Here is a 16,848-nt window from a genome sequence, read left to right as displayed (position 1 = left end):
TCTGGGTGTTAGCAAGGTTTGGCTTACACCAAAGGTTAAAAATCTTAGAAGATCAAGAGAAGAAGCAGTGTATTGATTGCTAAATGATGGGAAAGGATCTCAAGAAAGGCTACAGAAGTCTTTCTATTAGGGCCTCAGGATACTATGTATTTTCACCTAGTCTGGGAAATTAAAAATAGGCCATCTTACTAGGATGCAGCGTCAAACACAAATCACGGTGCCTGGCCATCCAGCCTCCTACTCCCCCAGCTCTATATATTAGGTTCGATAAGCATTCAGGACAGGTGAATATAGGGCGACTGGTGGGACATGGGAATCTTCAGTGCTAGATTTGGGAAAGTCCCAGATAAACCAGACTGAATTAGTCACCTAAGCTGATATCACAAAAGGGCAACAGAAAGAGGAACATGGTATGTTCAGAAGCCAGTTCAGAAGCCAAAGTAGTGATTTCATCTCTACCTTGGCAGTTTTAGAGAATGGATGTAAATTACATTACAGTCAGGTCTTCTAGGGGCCAAATGAGCCAGTGAAGCTCAGAAAGCTATACTGACTTTCCTCAGGTCACACAGCTCCTTAGTAGCATAAGATAGGCCACTGATCCAAAAGATACACTCACATTGTCTTTTAGCATCATCTGGCAAGTAACCTTCTCCCCAATAAACTCCTTCTCTCAATCACTGCCCAGCAATTGTCCTTTGAAATCTTAAGAGCTGCCCCTCAACCCCAAATCAGCCCCAATATCTCAGTATTCTGTGGGTGAGCTCTAAATAAAAGTGAGCTTCTCCTTACCTAAGATGTGGGTGATCTCTCAAGATCACTACCAGGTCCTAGATCTTGTTTAATACTAGAATCACACAGTGCCCCCAATTTCCAGAACAAGTCAAACTAAAACTCAAGATGAACCCTCCTGGTCTGAGCCAGGCAGGGCAATCCTTGCTCACACATTCTCGTGCTCCCGATACTCACCCTGCCACTTTCCCATCTCCACAGTAAGGAGCTCCGTGGGTATGGCTCAGCGGAGGTGAAGGTTCTCCCAGTTCTGTCCCAGCTCCAGCTTGAACTTGGTATCGATACACCTGCCCAGGTGTGACCTCCCTGTGGAAACCAATGAGCCGTGACCATCCAGAAAGTGAGACATTGCCCTCAGCCCTTCGCAGATTCTACAGGAATTTAAAGATATTTGTGGGGAATATCAATGTTAAACATATGCCACGTTCTGTGAAACAGAGATCAGGGCAGAGTCTTACGCAGCAGCAGAATGTCTGAAAGCATATTGGTTTCTATAGTCCTAGTATGTTCCACATAGTGATCGTGCAATAAACACTGGCTGAAATACCGCTGAATTAACTAACGGTCCTGCCCAGTCTATGAGGATGGCATTTCAAGTATACCTTTAGTGTGTTACAAAATCAGCAAGCAGCTATTGGAAAACTCTCTTCTGTATCCTTGAAGTAATCAAAGAACTGAAGTGGAAGCTGCAGGGTTTGGACTCAGCAAGGCCCTACCTGGCCCTGCAGATCGGTTTTCTCGTCTCTCAAGAGAATTCTTATCTTAAAGACACTAAGTCCTTACAGGCAAGAATGAACTGTCTCCCAGAAGGAGGTGAGAACACCTTCCACCATCATTTTGGGGATGTCGGAAATCCTACAGCTAGGAATATGTTAAATGACTCCCCACCTCTAAGCCTGCCAAAATGCATAGATGGAGTTTTATTGGTTGACATCAGAGATAGAAGGAGTTTATCAGACTCTCTCTAGAACCCAAGTGCACTGATCAGGTGGAGAGCCTGAGAGAGTGAACATTTATGTGAGGTCAGGGGCTCAAGAGGGGGGCTGCTATTTCCCAAAACAAATTCTTCCCTCTTCCTCTTGTCCCATGCCTTCCCTAATTGGATAATGACTGCCAACATCAAGCGAGAATGGGAGTGACTTAGGAGGACAGGATCTCACAGGGTTGTTGGGGCTGCCCTGATGGCCCCCATAAACCTCTTGCCGAGACCCTCTCTTCTTTAACAGATGCTTCAATTCAGCCACAAAGCCTCCACTCTCTCACTTGATGCTGCAAACAGCAAACGGGAAATAACAGGGGGTTTCAAAAACATCTTTAAAAACCGCTTTTAGTTATTTTAATAGGAAAGACACCTAAATATTAAAGACTTTTAAATTTCCACATCAACTTTCTTTAGGGAAACAATCTTCTCATGGGAGTGCCAGATATTTAAAAGCAAAACCAATTGCATATCCTCATCAATTCCATTGGCTTCCCTTTTCAGGGCGGTCTCTCATCCAGCCACACGTAAAAGTCTCACCCTGCCCTGCAGCTGGACAAGGACTGGATGGTCGTGTCAAAACGTGTTTACGCTTCTTGTGGAGAAAATTCAGCAGCAGGTAGCCCAACCTTCAATGATCCGAATTTATAAAAGGCAGTGTGTCACTAAGGAAAGGGAACCAAAATGAGACTCGGAAAATTGGATTTTAATCTTGAGTCTGCCATGACTAACTCTGTTCAACCAAATTAAGATTAACCTTAGTTTTCTCATCCATAAAATGGGATATTATTGACTTTAAAGGTTGTGTGTGTGTACACGTGTGTGTCTGTGTATGAGTGCTTGTGTGGGTTATCATGTTAGATACCAAATGTCATTTTAACTGCCTTATTAGAGGAGCTCAAAAACTAATTTTTGCCTTAAAATCTGTCCCATGATCTCTCCTTTCATTTGCATTAGCTTTGTGCCCATTTCATTGTTTTCTAGTTCTGGTTCAGAAAGCAAGCATGAGAAGAAAAATGTACCAAAGCTCAAAGTGAACAATGCCCTCCACTTTTGCGTAGCTGTGCCAGACTGCAAAATGGCCACAGTTCCTCCTTCCCAGGTTCATGCCCCTCTACAATGTGGCTTTGCTGTTCCTCCCATCAAGGGATAGAGTCCATTTTGCCACCCCTTGAATCTGGAATTGGCCATGTGAGGGCCAGAGGAACGTTAAACGTATGAGCGTGAGAGGGCTTGCCTTTCCTGCTGCTGGAGCCCCACCACCACCACAAGAACAAGCCGACACGAAACCTACCAGGGGAGAGGTCATATGGAAAGAGGCCTTCATCCTCCCAGCCACCCCAGCCATTTGAGCTGAGTCCCCAATCTGTACATGAGCTTGTCCTGGCCATCTACCCTGGCCATGCCAGTCTGGATGAGAGCACCCAGCCAACCCACAGAATCATGAAAAATAGTGTTTGTTGGTTTAACCCACTTCATTTTGTGTTGATTTCCAATGCAGCAAAAACTAATTAATACAGCACTTCCAATAAAATTTCTGTTTTACCCCTGAATCTCTGAGGAAAATGATGAGATGGGGGTAATTTGCCTTTAGAGATACTAACCTCCTACTTTAGACCTTGAACTCTTCTGAGTCAATGATCTTACCTTAGTCTGTGTCCCCACCACTGAGCACACAGTGCCAGGAACACAGCAGAACTCACCAAGCGTAGAAGGAACAGAAAAAAGAAAAAGAGGAAAGCTGGAAGAGAGAGAGGGAAAGACGGAGGAGAAAAAGAGGGATGCATGAAACACACATCAGGAATGAGTCTTGAAATGAAGGAGCGTCTGCAGGACCCTTGGCTTCCTTGCTTAGCTACAGAAGGATTGACTACAATCCTCAAATGTTAGAGGAGCTGTGGCAGATTATCGAAAGTTACAGCAAGGAATGTCACCAGATAGAAGTTGACTCTGATCAACTTATTTGTGGCAAATACTTTCAGTCCAGCAGAAGCACCTCATATAAGAACCTCCTTTTTCCATGATCCTAATGATGGCAACATTAGTCAGAACATCTGCTTGCCCCTTTCTGGTAAATATTTTTCTTCATCTCAGATATGCCACTTTAGAATAAAATCTTCTCTGAGATTCTGAACATTTCTCCAACTAAAGGCATGTCACAATGGAAAAAAGTGGGAAAAAGGGAAGCAAAATCCACTCCCAAAGCCCCAGGAAGCCCCGTGGTTTAAAAAGCCCTACCGCCCAACTCACACGTCCGTGAACTTCCTGTGAGGATTTGTCACCACCATGGGCAAGCCATTGGCAAATGGGGGCTCACGGAGAACCTGGTACCTCACAGGCCTGCAGCCAGAGCACAAGGGACTATGGGGCTGGGAAGTCAGCAGAGCTGCATCGATTTCCATCCGCTCATCAAAGGTGTAGACCTTCACCCCTGAGACCTTCCCATCAACATGCAGTTTGATAGTGAGTGGGGTGTCACAGAAAGTGTCTAAGGGGCCCAGGTGCACAGAATCCTGGTGTTCCAGCAAGATCTCTGTGTCAAAGAGTGCCTGGGAGGAGTCCATGGAGAGGTAGGTGACCCATAGGGTAAGGGTGTCAGCTTGGACCGGGTGCTGGAAGAGCAGCTCCAGGCTACAGCCTTCCGCAGGGCAGGGGACCGTCATGTTCATATGGTACAGGTGGAGCTCAGGACTCCAGGCCTGCAAGCTCGGCTCACAGGGCTGGTCCACGTCTGGAGGCCCTGAGGGAGATGAAGAGAAAGACAGACGCATTAGGAACTGCCATTAAGTCTGAAAATGAGTAGCTCATATGAGCAGCCAGAAAGAATGAGGAAGAGAGCTTTGAGCTAATGTCTACAGAAATTGGTCAACTGAATGGGTTAGATCTTAAGTACTACTGAGGACAAAGGTGTAACAATGTAAAAGTATTCTGTCTTGCTCCATAGCCCCTCCACATGATGCCTTTAACAAGAGAAGTCTAGCAAGGCATCGGGAATGGAGCGGCCCAGATCCCAGCTGGAAACATGAAGCTGATGCACAGAAGGCGAATCATGTCCTTCAAGAGTCCTTGAGCAGAGGAGAATTATTTCTGCTTAGTTTATTAATAATTTATGATAAACCACTGCTTCTGAAACCCTGTTTTACTTATGAATAAGGCCAATGTTTGTTTTAGTGTGTCATTACATTCTGTTTAACTAGGCTCTTTGCAAAACTTTTTTCATTCCCTAAGATCACACCTTAGCAGTCTTTCCAACTGATTGCTATCCAAATTTTAAAAGCACACATGGAAATTTCCCTTTTAGTTTAGGTATGTGTGAGCAGTTAGGTCACTGCATGGAGGAAACTGCAGGCAGGAAATAGAAACATGTATTCTTTTTTTTTTTTTAAGATTTTATTTATTTGACAGAGAGACATAGCGAGAGAGAGAACACAAGCAGGGGGATTGGGAGAGGAAGAAGCAGGCTTCCCGCTGAGCAGGAGCCCAATGCAGGGCTGGATCCCAGGACTCTGGGATCATGACCTGAGCCAAAGGCAGATGCTTAACGACTGAGCCACCCAGGCTGCCCCAGAAACATGTATTCTTGAGTGGGGGGGGGGGGGGGAAGGAGATCCAGTAGCTAAGTAAAAATGGGATGGTAAAAAAGTCAAATATTGCAACTATATTAAGGTTGTTTCTGTGAAAATCATCTATCAAATGGTTTTTCTTTCATATCACATAAGGGGAAATTAAGAAAAAAGTGCTAAATTAGGAATCAGCAGAGTTACACTCGAACTGGTGCTATGCCATTAGTTGTGTGACCGTGGCAAGTCTTTACACAGCCTCAGTTTCCTCATTTATGAAATAAGCTCTATTCAACCCGTGGCTCACTAGGGTAGCATAGAGGATCTAGACAATGTTCTCTAGAAACATACATAGAATTATTTAGCCCTTCAGAATTTGGAAAATGAAAAATATTTCAAAGGCCAGAGGAAACAAGTTCAAGTGTGTGTGTGTGTGTGTGTGTGTGTGTGTGTGTATTACATCTCACAGGCCTTATCATCTTTTGCCTATATTGTGAATCCATTCATTCCTTTATTCACCCATTCAACAAAAATTGACTGTGTACCTCTTTCACAGCTAGCACTGATGTAGGTATTGGACATAGAGTAGCAAACAAGAAAGATAAAGTTCTTGCCGTCATAATCCTTACAGCAGCGTGATAAGTACAAAACTAAGTTGATAAAGTGGTAATGGCATCTTTGAAGAAAAACAAAGAAAGATTAAAGACTAGAGAATGAAGGGGTAAAACTAGGGTCTCTTTTAGATTATAGACCCAGGGACGTTCTCTCCAGAAAGATGATATTTAAGCAGGGAGTATGTCTGGTTCACTTTCCTATTCCCCATAGCATTTTAGAAAGTGGTTGGTGTTCATTAAGTGTCATTAAGGATATTTAGATCGTATCTGTAGACACAGGTGTTTGTGTACACTATGCTGGGGATTCAATCACCTCACTGTGTATATTTTAAATATGACTTGGTTCTCCATCTTTTCAAAGCAAAGGAAGACTAGTATTTCTTAGCAGTATTTTCCAGTAGCCATCCCCAAATACTAGCAGAGTAAAAGCCCTTGGAAGCCACCCCAACAGCAGTGTTGTCTCAGAAAGTTTTTATTACAATCTCACATTAAGACGTGAAGTGGAGGCCTTCAAAGTTGACCTGGTTTGCCTCAAGACACAATCAGAACCCGGAACTTCTAAGTCCTTTCACCTCTACCACATAACTTTTCAATTTTGCCAAGAATTAAAATGAGAGAAGTGCAGGGCCAGGGAGTTGAATGGGCATTAGAACACTAGCACAGGACAATTTGTTTGCCATAGAGATGGCCTTTTATGAAAAGCCAATCTCTACATGAGTCCAACACAATACCAATGTGAATTTTATAGTTACTTTCCGTTCTTCCTTGAAAACTGTCATCTGAAAAAAGTTCCATACGGTCAATTAAAAGCAAGTACATTGTCTCTCTCCCAATTTCTCCTGGAGGCTCCTGTCATTTGAGTAACTGGGAGCTCAAGAGGACATTTTACAGACACTGTTGACTCCAAAACCAATGTCCTCCTTTTTTTTTTTTGGTCAGAGTCTACTGCAAGCTAACTCATATAGGACTGTGTCCAGTTAGTTTTTAGGATCTTAAATAAACACAAGAGAAGGAAAGAGATGATAACTAGGTAGACACTGAAGATGGTGGCCATAGAAAGCCAAGCCATTCAACAGAAGGTACTGAAACTCGTCAACAGCATTTTCTGGACTTGAACTGGGATAACATTCGTGCTTTAATTTGTCCTAGAGGCCTTGATATACATATGTGAGTGAATACTAACTGAGAAGAAGGGTAAGGAACAGGAAAAGGGACAGCTAAAAACAATCTCCCCCTCCTAGAGCCTAACTAAGATCACATCCAAAGCACAACCAGTACCAGTGATTAACAGACTCATAAAATAACATAGATGAGAACGATCAGTTTGGAACACCTAGTCCACCCCACCCCCACCCAGACCAGCTTGAGCCGTGCATCAGTGTTCCCTGCAATGTGTTCTCTATTACTCTCCTGATAGAGATCAGCTTACACTGCTATGTGGCAAAGCTCCTCCTTGGGCCAGTAGGTGTGTGTAACACGGAATGCCTGAGCTCTCACCCTGAAGTCACCCCTTGAGCTCAGCTGTCTTCTCCATCCCCCTGTCCTCTATGCTGATCTCTACTTCACCACAGCCATCGGGCCTACACGCTAAGCTCATGTGGGACACACAAAGGTACCAGGCAGAGTATTCCCCAGGCCCGCAGAGATATCCAGCAAATCACACAGCAGTGCGTGCGCGCACACACACACACACACACACACGTGCTGTCTTTTTCTCACCATGCCACCATTCTACTCTTTACCCCCACCCCCATTCTCAGCAGCCACCAAGTACAAACAAAGAAACTATGGTCCTTTACCCACAGCCTCCTCTGGAGTCCAGTAACCTGAGGAGTCACACACACGCCGGGAAGAAGCTGTGTGCACGTACTGACGGAATGTCCCATCTTCAGTGCAGGCACCACACACACTTCCCGGGACCCTGGAAAGATGAAGGAGGAAGGGAGGTGAGGAGAAGTGGTAGGATGAACCGGAATCATGAAATTCGGAAGGCCTCTGGGAGTGGGGAGTGGTGATGGGTAGTGAGGCCGTAGGGGGTACCTGGGAACACAACTATTTCTCAACTCATTTCCTTCTTGTGTAGACCTCATCTTTTAAAAATTCACAGTGACATGAAGATCTCAAGGTTATGAAGCAGAATTTAACTAAGTCATAAAGGAGGCCTGTGGAGATGAAAGTGGGCAGCTTCTATCCTAGGAGCATTCAACACAAAATAATTATAATCTGAATCTTTCAGCACAAAACTCCTTACTAGGCTGACTTTCAATAAGTCATCCAAAGGCCCCTTACATTCCCCCAGCTAAAACAGACAGCAATTTTCAGAGTAAACTTATTAGCTATATGTGGTCTTATGTTTTAAACTCCCTACTTTAAATCACATACACAACATAAAAGTTGAAAGAAATGTGATGCTCCTTGGCTCTGCATCGCCTATGAGGAATACATCCAAATTTCTTACCATGATCCAAGGTTCTTCACTAGCTAATTCCAGCCTACTCACCTGAGTTCCTCTANAATTCACAGTGACATGAAGATCTCAAGGTTATGAAGCAGAATTTAACTAAGTCATAAAGGAGGCCTGTGGAGATGAAAGTGGGCAGCTTCTATCCTAGGAGCATTCAACACAAAATAATTATAATCTGAATCTTTCAGCACAAAACTCCTTACTAGGCTGACTTTCAATAAGTCATCCAAAGGCCCCTTACATTCCCCCAGCTAAAACAGACAGCAATTTTCAGAGTAAACTTATTAGCTATATGTGGTCTTATGTTTTAAACTCCCTACTTTAAATCACATACACAACATAAAAGTTGAAAGAAATGTGATGCTCCTTGGCTCTGCATCGCCTATGAGGAATACATCCAAATTTCTTACCATGATCCAAGGTTCTTCACTAGCTAATTCCAGCCTACTCACCTGAGTTCCTCTACGAACTTATGTTCCCAGTGCAATGAACTAATCACCATTCCTCAAATACATCATACCCTTCTCACAGCTCTGCGAAACATGCTCTTTTCTCTCCTGACAAATAGCCTTTTCAAGTCTCTCTGCTTAGCAAACTCCTACTCATCCTTCAAAGCCCATTCAAGTGTAACCTTTGCAGTGGCACTTAGCTTTACTCCCCTGTAAGAGGAGCACTCTCTCCTCTATGCACCCACCACAGCGTCCGGCTCCTGTCTTTGGGCATTGCTCTGTGGTGTTGAAAATGCCACTCCAATTCTCTCCTTTGCCTGTGAGCAGGTCCAGACCAAGCTCTGTCTTTCTGAGCCCAGCACTTAGCACAGGGACTGACCTCAGCAGTTCCTCTGTGACAGTGTTTTATGGGCATCCCTGAGACTATTAGTACAGTTTACAAAGAGCCTTTTAACCACTAAATAACAAGGGGAGATGAAGACTCCTCTCTGATACTTAGAATCTTTTTAGAAGCCCAACTGTGAATGACACATCTGAAAATGAAGACATCAAGTCGAGGTCTCCCACAGGTAAAGGAAGAAAACAAATATCTTGTAATACACTAGAAAAACAGGGGCGCCTGGGTGGCTCAGCCATTAAGCGTCTGCCTTCAGCTCAGGGCGTGATCCCACAGTCCTGGGATCGAGCCCCCCTTTGGGCTCCTCCACTGGGAGCCTGCTTCTTCCTCTCCCACTCCCCCTGCCTGTGTTCCCTCTCTCGCTGGCTGTCTCTCTCCATCAAATAAATAAATAAAATCTTAAAAAAAAAAAGAAAGAAAGAAAAAGAATATAAATTGTTAAATAGAGGTAATAATTATGTTACCAGCTCCCTTTTTCCCCAGCTCCCGTTTCTAAGCACCTTATATGCCTGGCATTGTGCCACTAGGTGCTTTTCATAAATCATTTCTAATCCCTACAAGAACTCTCGTTTACAAATGAGGACACTCAAGCTCAGAGAGATTAAGTCAACTGCTTAAGGTCACAGTAAATTCCTTAATTCCCTTGAGCAAGTTCCCCCAAACCATCAAGTGTCCGGTACTTTGGCAATTAAAAGGTGCAGTTAACTCCAACCTCTGACTCCGGTCAGCACCCACTTCTAGTGTGGACACAACTCCAAACCACATTTCCTTGATGTACTTGGCCTCTCCGGGGCTGCTGCTGAGTGCGTGGTTGGGCTCCTCTCTGACATAAGAATTCCAAATACCTACTGGGGAGGAGTAAACATAACTCCAAGCGTGACACAAATCGCTGGGTATGTGACGTGAGTCTCCCCGACACACATGTTGGGAGGCCTCCACACTGTGGCCCACCTAGCTGAGAAAAAGAAGCAAATTACAGCCCTTTCTGCCAACAGACTTGCAGCATGCCAGTACTGATGTCTGCTTTATCGTAACGTTTGTACCAGAGGGAGAACTGAAAGATTAAATTGTTTACATGTGTTACATAAACTGATATAAAACGCCAGTCTGCACATGCCCACAGAGGACTTACTGTTCAGCCAGTCCGACTGAAGCTGCACAGGGTCACCCTTGCAGGAAGAAGATTCTTAAACACATCACATTTGTTGACTCACAGACGGAGCCCTGAAAGCTTGGGTGCTGGTGACAATGAGAACCGCTTTGTAGGATCATTAAGTTATAAGTGACGTCATGCATTAAGTGTACATCAAGGTATTGAGGACAAGTACCAAGATCCAGAAGGCTGGGAACACTACTTTGAAAAAGGATTCACCTGCTGCCTCCCATCCCTGTCTCTGCCTGTCTTCTCTCCCAGGCTTTCAGGAAAGATGGAGTACATGGAAACATGCTCCAGGGACATCCGGCTCCATGGCCGGGGACTCATGCCCAGTAGGGAAGTGTGACACCTAAAAGAGGGGCTATCTGCCTGCTAAATAGGAAAGCTCTAAGTTCAAAGAAATAATCTATTCCAGGTTTCCTGTTTCTGAAATTCCAGTGGCTGTCCCACATTCGCCTCTCTTCAGTTGTGGGGTCTTGGGCTAGCCACCATGGGCTTCTCTGTGCCTTGGATTTCTCATTCATGTGGCAGTTGTGCTTACCCCAAGGACTGAATAAGACACCTGCAGGTAAAATACCCAGCACAACGCTTCACACAAAGATGGACCAAAGAGACGAGAGCTACTCTTGCTATTTAACACACAGTGGCAGGGCTTGAAAGTGGAGAGCCTGCACAGGCCACCTACATGGAATGCTGGCCCTGCTCAGGGAAACCATTCCCCCCTCCTCCCACCAACTGTCCAATGGGCTGCTTTTCCTACCTTCTCCCCGTTTTACAAAACTTTCCCTGGTATTCATGTATACCAATATGCAAAGGATAAATAAAAGCTAATTTTAGATATAATGAGTCTCTTTGAAAAACATGTATCAGGTGTCCATTGTGGCAGGCCAAGAGACAAAGATGCAAAGAGTAGTCCTCCCCAAGGAGTTGTGGTTGAGTGGGGCAAACAGGAAAATACACAGATAATGATGCCACAAGGCCTCAGCCATAAGCGGGACAAGCACCAGGTACAACAGGAAGCAGAGAAGGCATTAGAAACACCACACAAGCTGGTGAAGGCCCTGTGCATAGCTTATAGCAGAGGGCAGCCTGCCACCACCCCACCCCCAGAACTGCCTGAAAGGATGTACCTCACCTCCTTTCCCTCAACACCAAGGAGCACGCCTCTGCTCCACCCCGCACCAGGGAGCAATGGCTGACCTGGACGGGTAACAAAGGCCACCTCCGCTTTGTCAGTTCATCTTTATCACATCTGTCAACCTCTTCATGGCTCCTGGGAGCCTGCCAGCTATCACATTCTGACGGAAACACATGCCAGGCCCCTCGCCAAGGAGTGAGCACGCAAGAGGAGCCACCGGCTTACCTGAGAGCACCTGTGAGCTCTGCTAAGGAGATGAGGACGGAGCAGGATGGAGGGGCAGCCCCGAGCAGCGGTGCACACGTTTATCATTCCAAACCGGGGCTCGCCTCACCTCGCATCCTTCCCCTCGTGCACAAGAAATGCCACAGAGAACACAGTGCAGCTCGCCCGTGGCAAGCACCTCTCTCACCTGTCATACACAACCCCACTAATTGGAGGAAGCCAGTGGATGGTGAGGGACGTGTGGGTCTGCCCGACGACCATAGGTGGGATGGGAATAGGGGTGGGCTTCCGACTTTGACTCCACTGCTGATACACAAGATCCAAATAGCAATGCATCCGGGCCACTTGGTTAGGGGTGAAGCTGTCGGTGCAGTCATCATCTGTGGAGACAAAAAAGGAACAGGAGAGGTAAAGGTCTTAACCTGCAAAGAGCACCACGGCCGGGGTGAAGTCTGCCTTGCTCATGCCCTAAGTCATGAGCACCCAGCACAATGCCTCATACTTACTGCGTTCCATCAAGACTTGTCAAATGACTAAATGTATTCTTCTCCAGAGAGTATCTAAGCTGCAAGTGGGAAAGAGAAGGCAGGGAACAGTGCTTGTTTATCCCTAAAGCAGGGCAATTACCCTGCTGTTGGGCTGAGCCAGGGTGAGACGCGTGCCCTGGGGTTTAAGATTGCTGCTAGCTGATGGTTACGTATTCAGGAAACCACAAGATGGCAGTGTTTCGGCATACGGGCTTTTTATTCAAGAACGTTTCTGGAGTTGCAGACACCTGCTTCATGCCCAGTGACTCTGCCAAGGTTAGGGAGGATTCACTGGAGATGCTTAAGGAAAGAGAGAACCAAAACATCAAGGACACAGTAGGAGTGGGAATGGAGGTCCCAACCTTCGTTCTGGAGCGCAACGTCTCACTGTTAGACACAATTTTCATAGGGCTGGAAAAGGGGTTATCTTAGTCTCAGAGCCTTTTAATGAAAGCACATCAGTCAAACACTGTCCTGTTTCTTAGATGTTTTCTCTGCCCACTTCAAAGGTGGTAACTAAACAGCTCTGCCTTCTGCACTCATTGTTTGGTTTCCCTGGCAAGGGCCACTGTGTCCTTGTTGGGAAGCAGGGATGCTGGTCCTTATGAATTCAATGCACCTGAATTATATACCAAAATGAGACTTGGATGGAAATATATTGATAAGTCACAAGCAAGATCAGCTCACCACTCTTTTCTTCCCTTCAAAGGCATGACCAAGGTCCTGTGGTTTATCTTTTTTTTTTTTTTTTTTTTTGGATAGTCTTAGAATTTTTTTTGGATAGTCCTAGAATTTATCACCAAACAAGCCCCTGGACCTTACAGAAAAATCATCTCCTTCCTTCTCCCCTGGAATAAATCATCAAATCAAATCAGTCCTTACTTCTAGGGATAAATTTGAGTCCATTATCAAGAGAATATTACTAGTACTACTGTTTGTCAGAAATGAGGAAGGTGAAAGAGGAGGGGAAGAGACATAATCCAGGATAATAAGACCAGATAATAGGGCTGTTCCCATGGCCAGGAGAGTAGTACCATTTTTTTAAATGAGACAGCATATTTTTTTTTTTAGACAAACTAAGACTCAGCCCTTGGCTAGTGTTGGAAGAAGTGAATCTGATACCTTTAAAAATAACAAAATAAAAGGAATATAAAAATAACAAAATAAAAAGGAATCCTGATCTTGAGCTTAAAATTAACCAGGTCGATCTTCTTGACCATCAACTTCAAAAACAGCACAGAGCCACCTTGACCCAGAAACCTCTTTCCCCATCACCGTTTGAGTCTACTTCGGAGTGAATGCCTGAGAACATGGGCAAGAACAAGAATAACCAAGTTCTAAAGGTCAGAAGAATCTCAAGAGAGCTTTTGGTTTTGTCCCCTTTTTAAACTATCCAAGATAAAAGTGTCTTCTTCTTTTGACCTCTAGCAGAGGAGAATCCAGTCCAAAAGACCCCTTAATATCTTCATATTTCTTTAAGTTCTTCAAAGACACAAGAGAAAAGACTATGCCATGATAAATACACTTCAGCTCTCTGGCAGGAATGACTGCTTCACAGACCTCTCCACCTCCCACACCTCCATGCCCCACCCCAGCCACAAAGGGCTCCCATATAATCTTAATAGAAAATATTCACATTGAGACTGTTGTGGTACCTGTATAGCTCATGTAGTTGCTGAATGGAGCCCCTGGGAAGTGGGTGAAGCCACAGGTGTCATTGGTAGGCTCTGGGTCCTGGCACAGCTTACTCTTGGGAGTAGGGGCAGTGTCAGCACAGAGGTCTCCCGTATCCATGGACGGCACGGTCTCCCTACAGGGGTCATCACAGGATTCCCTCTCACTGACCCCTTTGAAGACATGGTAGAGTCCCAGGACATGCCCCACCTCATGGATCATAATGTTGGTATGGCCAGGCATGCCATAATAGGCTGGGTTGAGGACAACGCCACCTGCAATGGAAGGTTTGGAAAACATCTCTAAGCATGTAATGAATAGCAGCCTTCTGATCCTTAATTATGGCTTCTGGTAAACATCGTGGTCGATTTCAGCCTCTAAGGGAACACTTTATAACTTCTAGTGGCTTTCAGTCCCTGCTCTTCCCTTTGGTCACAAACACCCCCTAAACTTATCAATAAAGACGTCTTTAACCCCTAACATAGATGAGTGACGTACTAGAAGCCAGGGATAGCAATTAAGACAACACGACAGGAGAGAGGGCCAGGATTCTCAGGGCTGACTGCACATTAACATCACCTAGTGGAGTTAGAAAACACAGATGTCCTCAAGACCTAAATGTGAGACCTGAAACTATATAACTCCTAGAGGAAATCACAGGCCGTAATATCTCTGACATTGGCTGTAGCAACATTTTTCTAGATAGGTCTCTGAGGGAAGGGAAATAAAAGCAAAAATAAACAACTGAGACTACATCAAAATAAAAAGCTTCTGTACAGTTAAGGAAACAATCAATAAAACTAAAAGGCAACCCACTGAATGAGAGAATATTTGCAAATGACATATCTGATAAAGGGCTAATATATCCAAAATATATGAAGAACTCATACAACTTAAAATAAATAATCCTATTTAAAAATGGCCAGAAGAAATGAGCAGACATTTATCAAAGAAGACATCCAGATGACCAACAGACATATGGAAAGATCCTCAACATCACTCAACATCAGGGAGATGCAAATCAAACTACAATGGGATATCACCTCACACCTGTCAGAATGGCCAAAATCAAACACACAAGAAACAGTAAGTATTGAGGAGGACATGGAGAAATGGGAACCCTCTTGCACTGTTGGTGGCAATGCAAACTGGTACAGCCACTCTGCAGAACAGTTATGGAGTTTCCTCAAAAAGTTAAAAATAGAACTACACTACTATCCAGTAATCACACCACTGGGTATTTACCCCCAACCTACAAAAGTACTAATTCAAAGGGATACATACACCCTGATGTCTATAGTAGCATTATCTACCACAGCCAAATTATGAAAGCAGCCCAAGTGTCCATTGACAGATGAGTGGATAAAGAAGAATGGAATACATATACACAATGGAATAGTGTGTATGTGTGTGTGTGTGTTTTTAAGATTTCTACCACAGCCAAATTATGAAAGCAGCCCAAGTGTCCATTGACAGATGAGTGGATAAAGAAGAATGGAATACATATACACAATGGAATAGTGTGTATGTGTGTGTGTGTGTTTTTAAGATTTTATTTATTTATTTATTTGACAGAGAGACAGCCAGCAAGAGAGGGAACACAAGCAGGGGGAGTGGGAGAGGAAGAAGCAGGCCATCCACAGGGAGCCTGATGTGGGCCAGGACCCTGGGATCACGCCCTGAACCCAAGGCAGACGCTTAACGACTGAGCCACCCAGGCGCCCCAAGAAACAGACTCTTAACTACAGAGAACAAGTTGATGGTTACCAGAGGAGAGGTGGGGGGAGGGGAACGGGCAAAATATGTGATGGGGATTAAGGAGCGCACTTGTGATGAGCACTGAGTGATGTATGGAAGTGCTGAATCACTCTGCTGTACACCTGGAACTAATGTAACACTGTCTGTTAACTATACTGGAATTAAAAGAAAAAAAATTAAAAATCCATTACACTGTTGATAAAAATGTAGATAGGTACAACTATGGAAAAGAGAATAGATGTTCCCCAATCGATGTTCTTTTAATTATAATTAATTTATTAAAAAATAAACTTATATGTAGAAGCAAAAACAAACAAACAAAAAACCCCCACAGATGTTTAAATTCTAGCCCAGATGAAATGAATCCAAATATTCAAGGATGAGGACATATGCCTCAGTATTTTTTTACAAGATTTTATTTATTTATTTGACAGAGAGAGAGAGAGAAAGTACAAGCAAGGGGAGCGGCAGGCAGAGGGAGAAGCAGGCTTCCACTGAGCAGAAAGCCCAACGCAGGGCTAGATCCCAATCAGACTTGAGCCGAAGGCAGGTGCTTAACCAGCTGAGCCACCCAGGCTCTCTGCCTTACTATTTTATAAAACTTCTCCAGTTGAGAGCCATTGGTCTGGGTGAAAGCATATGTGGTTTAGAGCCAGGGAAGTCTGAGTCTGAATCCTGACCCTCCACATACCAGCTCTGAGTTCTTGAACAGCTATTTGACCTTCCAGAACCTCAGTTTTGTTGTCTGTAAAGTGAAGATGATGACACCCACTTCTTGATTTTTGGGGGTTTGGGTATTCCAAAACATTTGGCACACCGTAAGAGTTTAGTAAATGACAGTTATGTGCGCTACTTTTGATTTCATGATCCCTACTCACGAGGAGCCAACAAGCATTGAGACAAAAGACAAATCCAACTAAAAGACCATGCAATTCAGAATGTCAGAGGCATTGCAGGAATATGCCCCACTGTCACCTCCCCCAAATCTCCCTGAGAACACCAGGGGAGGTGTTTCAGAGAAGAGTTCATCGGATCCAATCTGGGCCTGGATGAAAGTAGTGGTATCATTGTAACTTTGCAAAAAGAAAGGCTAAAGACTTCTAAGTGCCCCAACTTCT

At 44.5% G+C, this 16,848-nt stretch overlaps 1 protein-coding gene across 3 annotated transcripts in view; it reads right to left on the bottom strand.

Annotated features, from left to right (window-relative positions):
- Nucleotides 1–16,848, bottom strand: part of PAPPA2 (pappalysin 2) — a 258,494-nt gene that overhangs the window by 130,094 nt on the left and 111,552 nt on the right. Inside the window, exons 4-8 of one of the 3 annotated variants that reach the window (XM_019801273.2) lie at nt 13,954–14,247; nt 11,959–12,151; nt 7,742–7,863; nt 4,019–4,508; nt 967–1,095 (exon numbers count right to left, since the gene is read on the bottom strand). In XM_019801273.2, the coding sequence (XP_019656832.2) occupies nt 967–1,095; nt 4,019–4,508; nt 7,742–7,863; nt 11,959–12,151; nt 13,954–14,247 (1,228 nt within the window). The remainder of the gene's footprint in view (nt 1–966; nt 1,096–4,018; nt 4,509–7,741; nt 7,864–11,958; nt 12,152–13,953; nt 14,248–16,848) is intronic. The other 2 variants (XM_019801274.2, XM_019801275.2) reach the window with 2 other exon arrangements.

The sequence above is a fragment of the Ailuropoda melanoleuca genome, chromosome 8 (assembly GCF_002007445.2).
Source record: "Ailuropoda melanoleuca isolate Jingjing chromosome 8, ASM200744v2, whole genome shotgun sequence".
Taxonomy (NCBI): domain Eukaryota; kingdom Metazoa; phylum Chordata; class Mammalia; order Carnivora; family Ursidae; genus Ailuropoda; species Ailuropoda melanoleuca.
The sequence above is the reverse complement of the archived record's forward strand: the minus strand, read 5'-3'. Positions and strand labels throughout refer to the sequence as shown.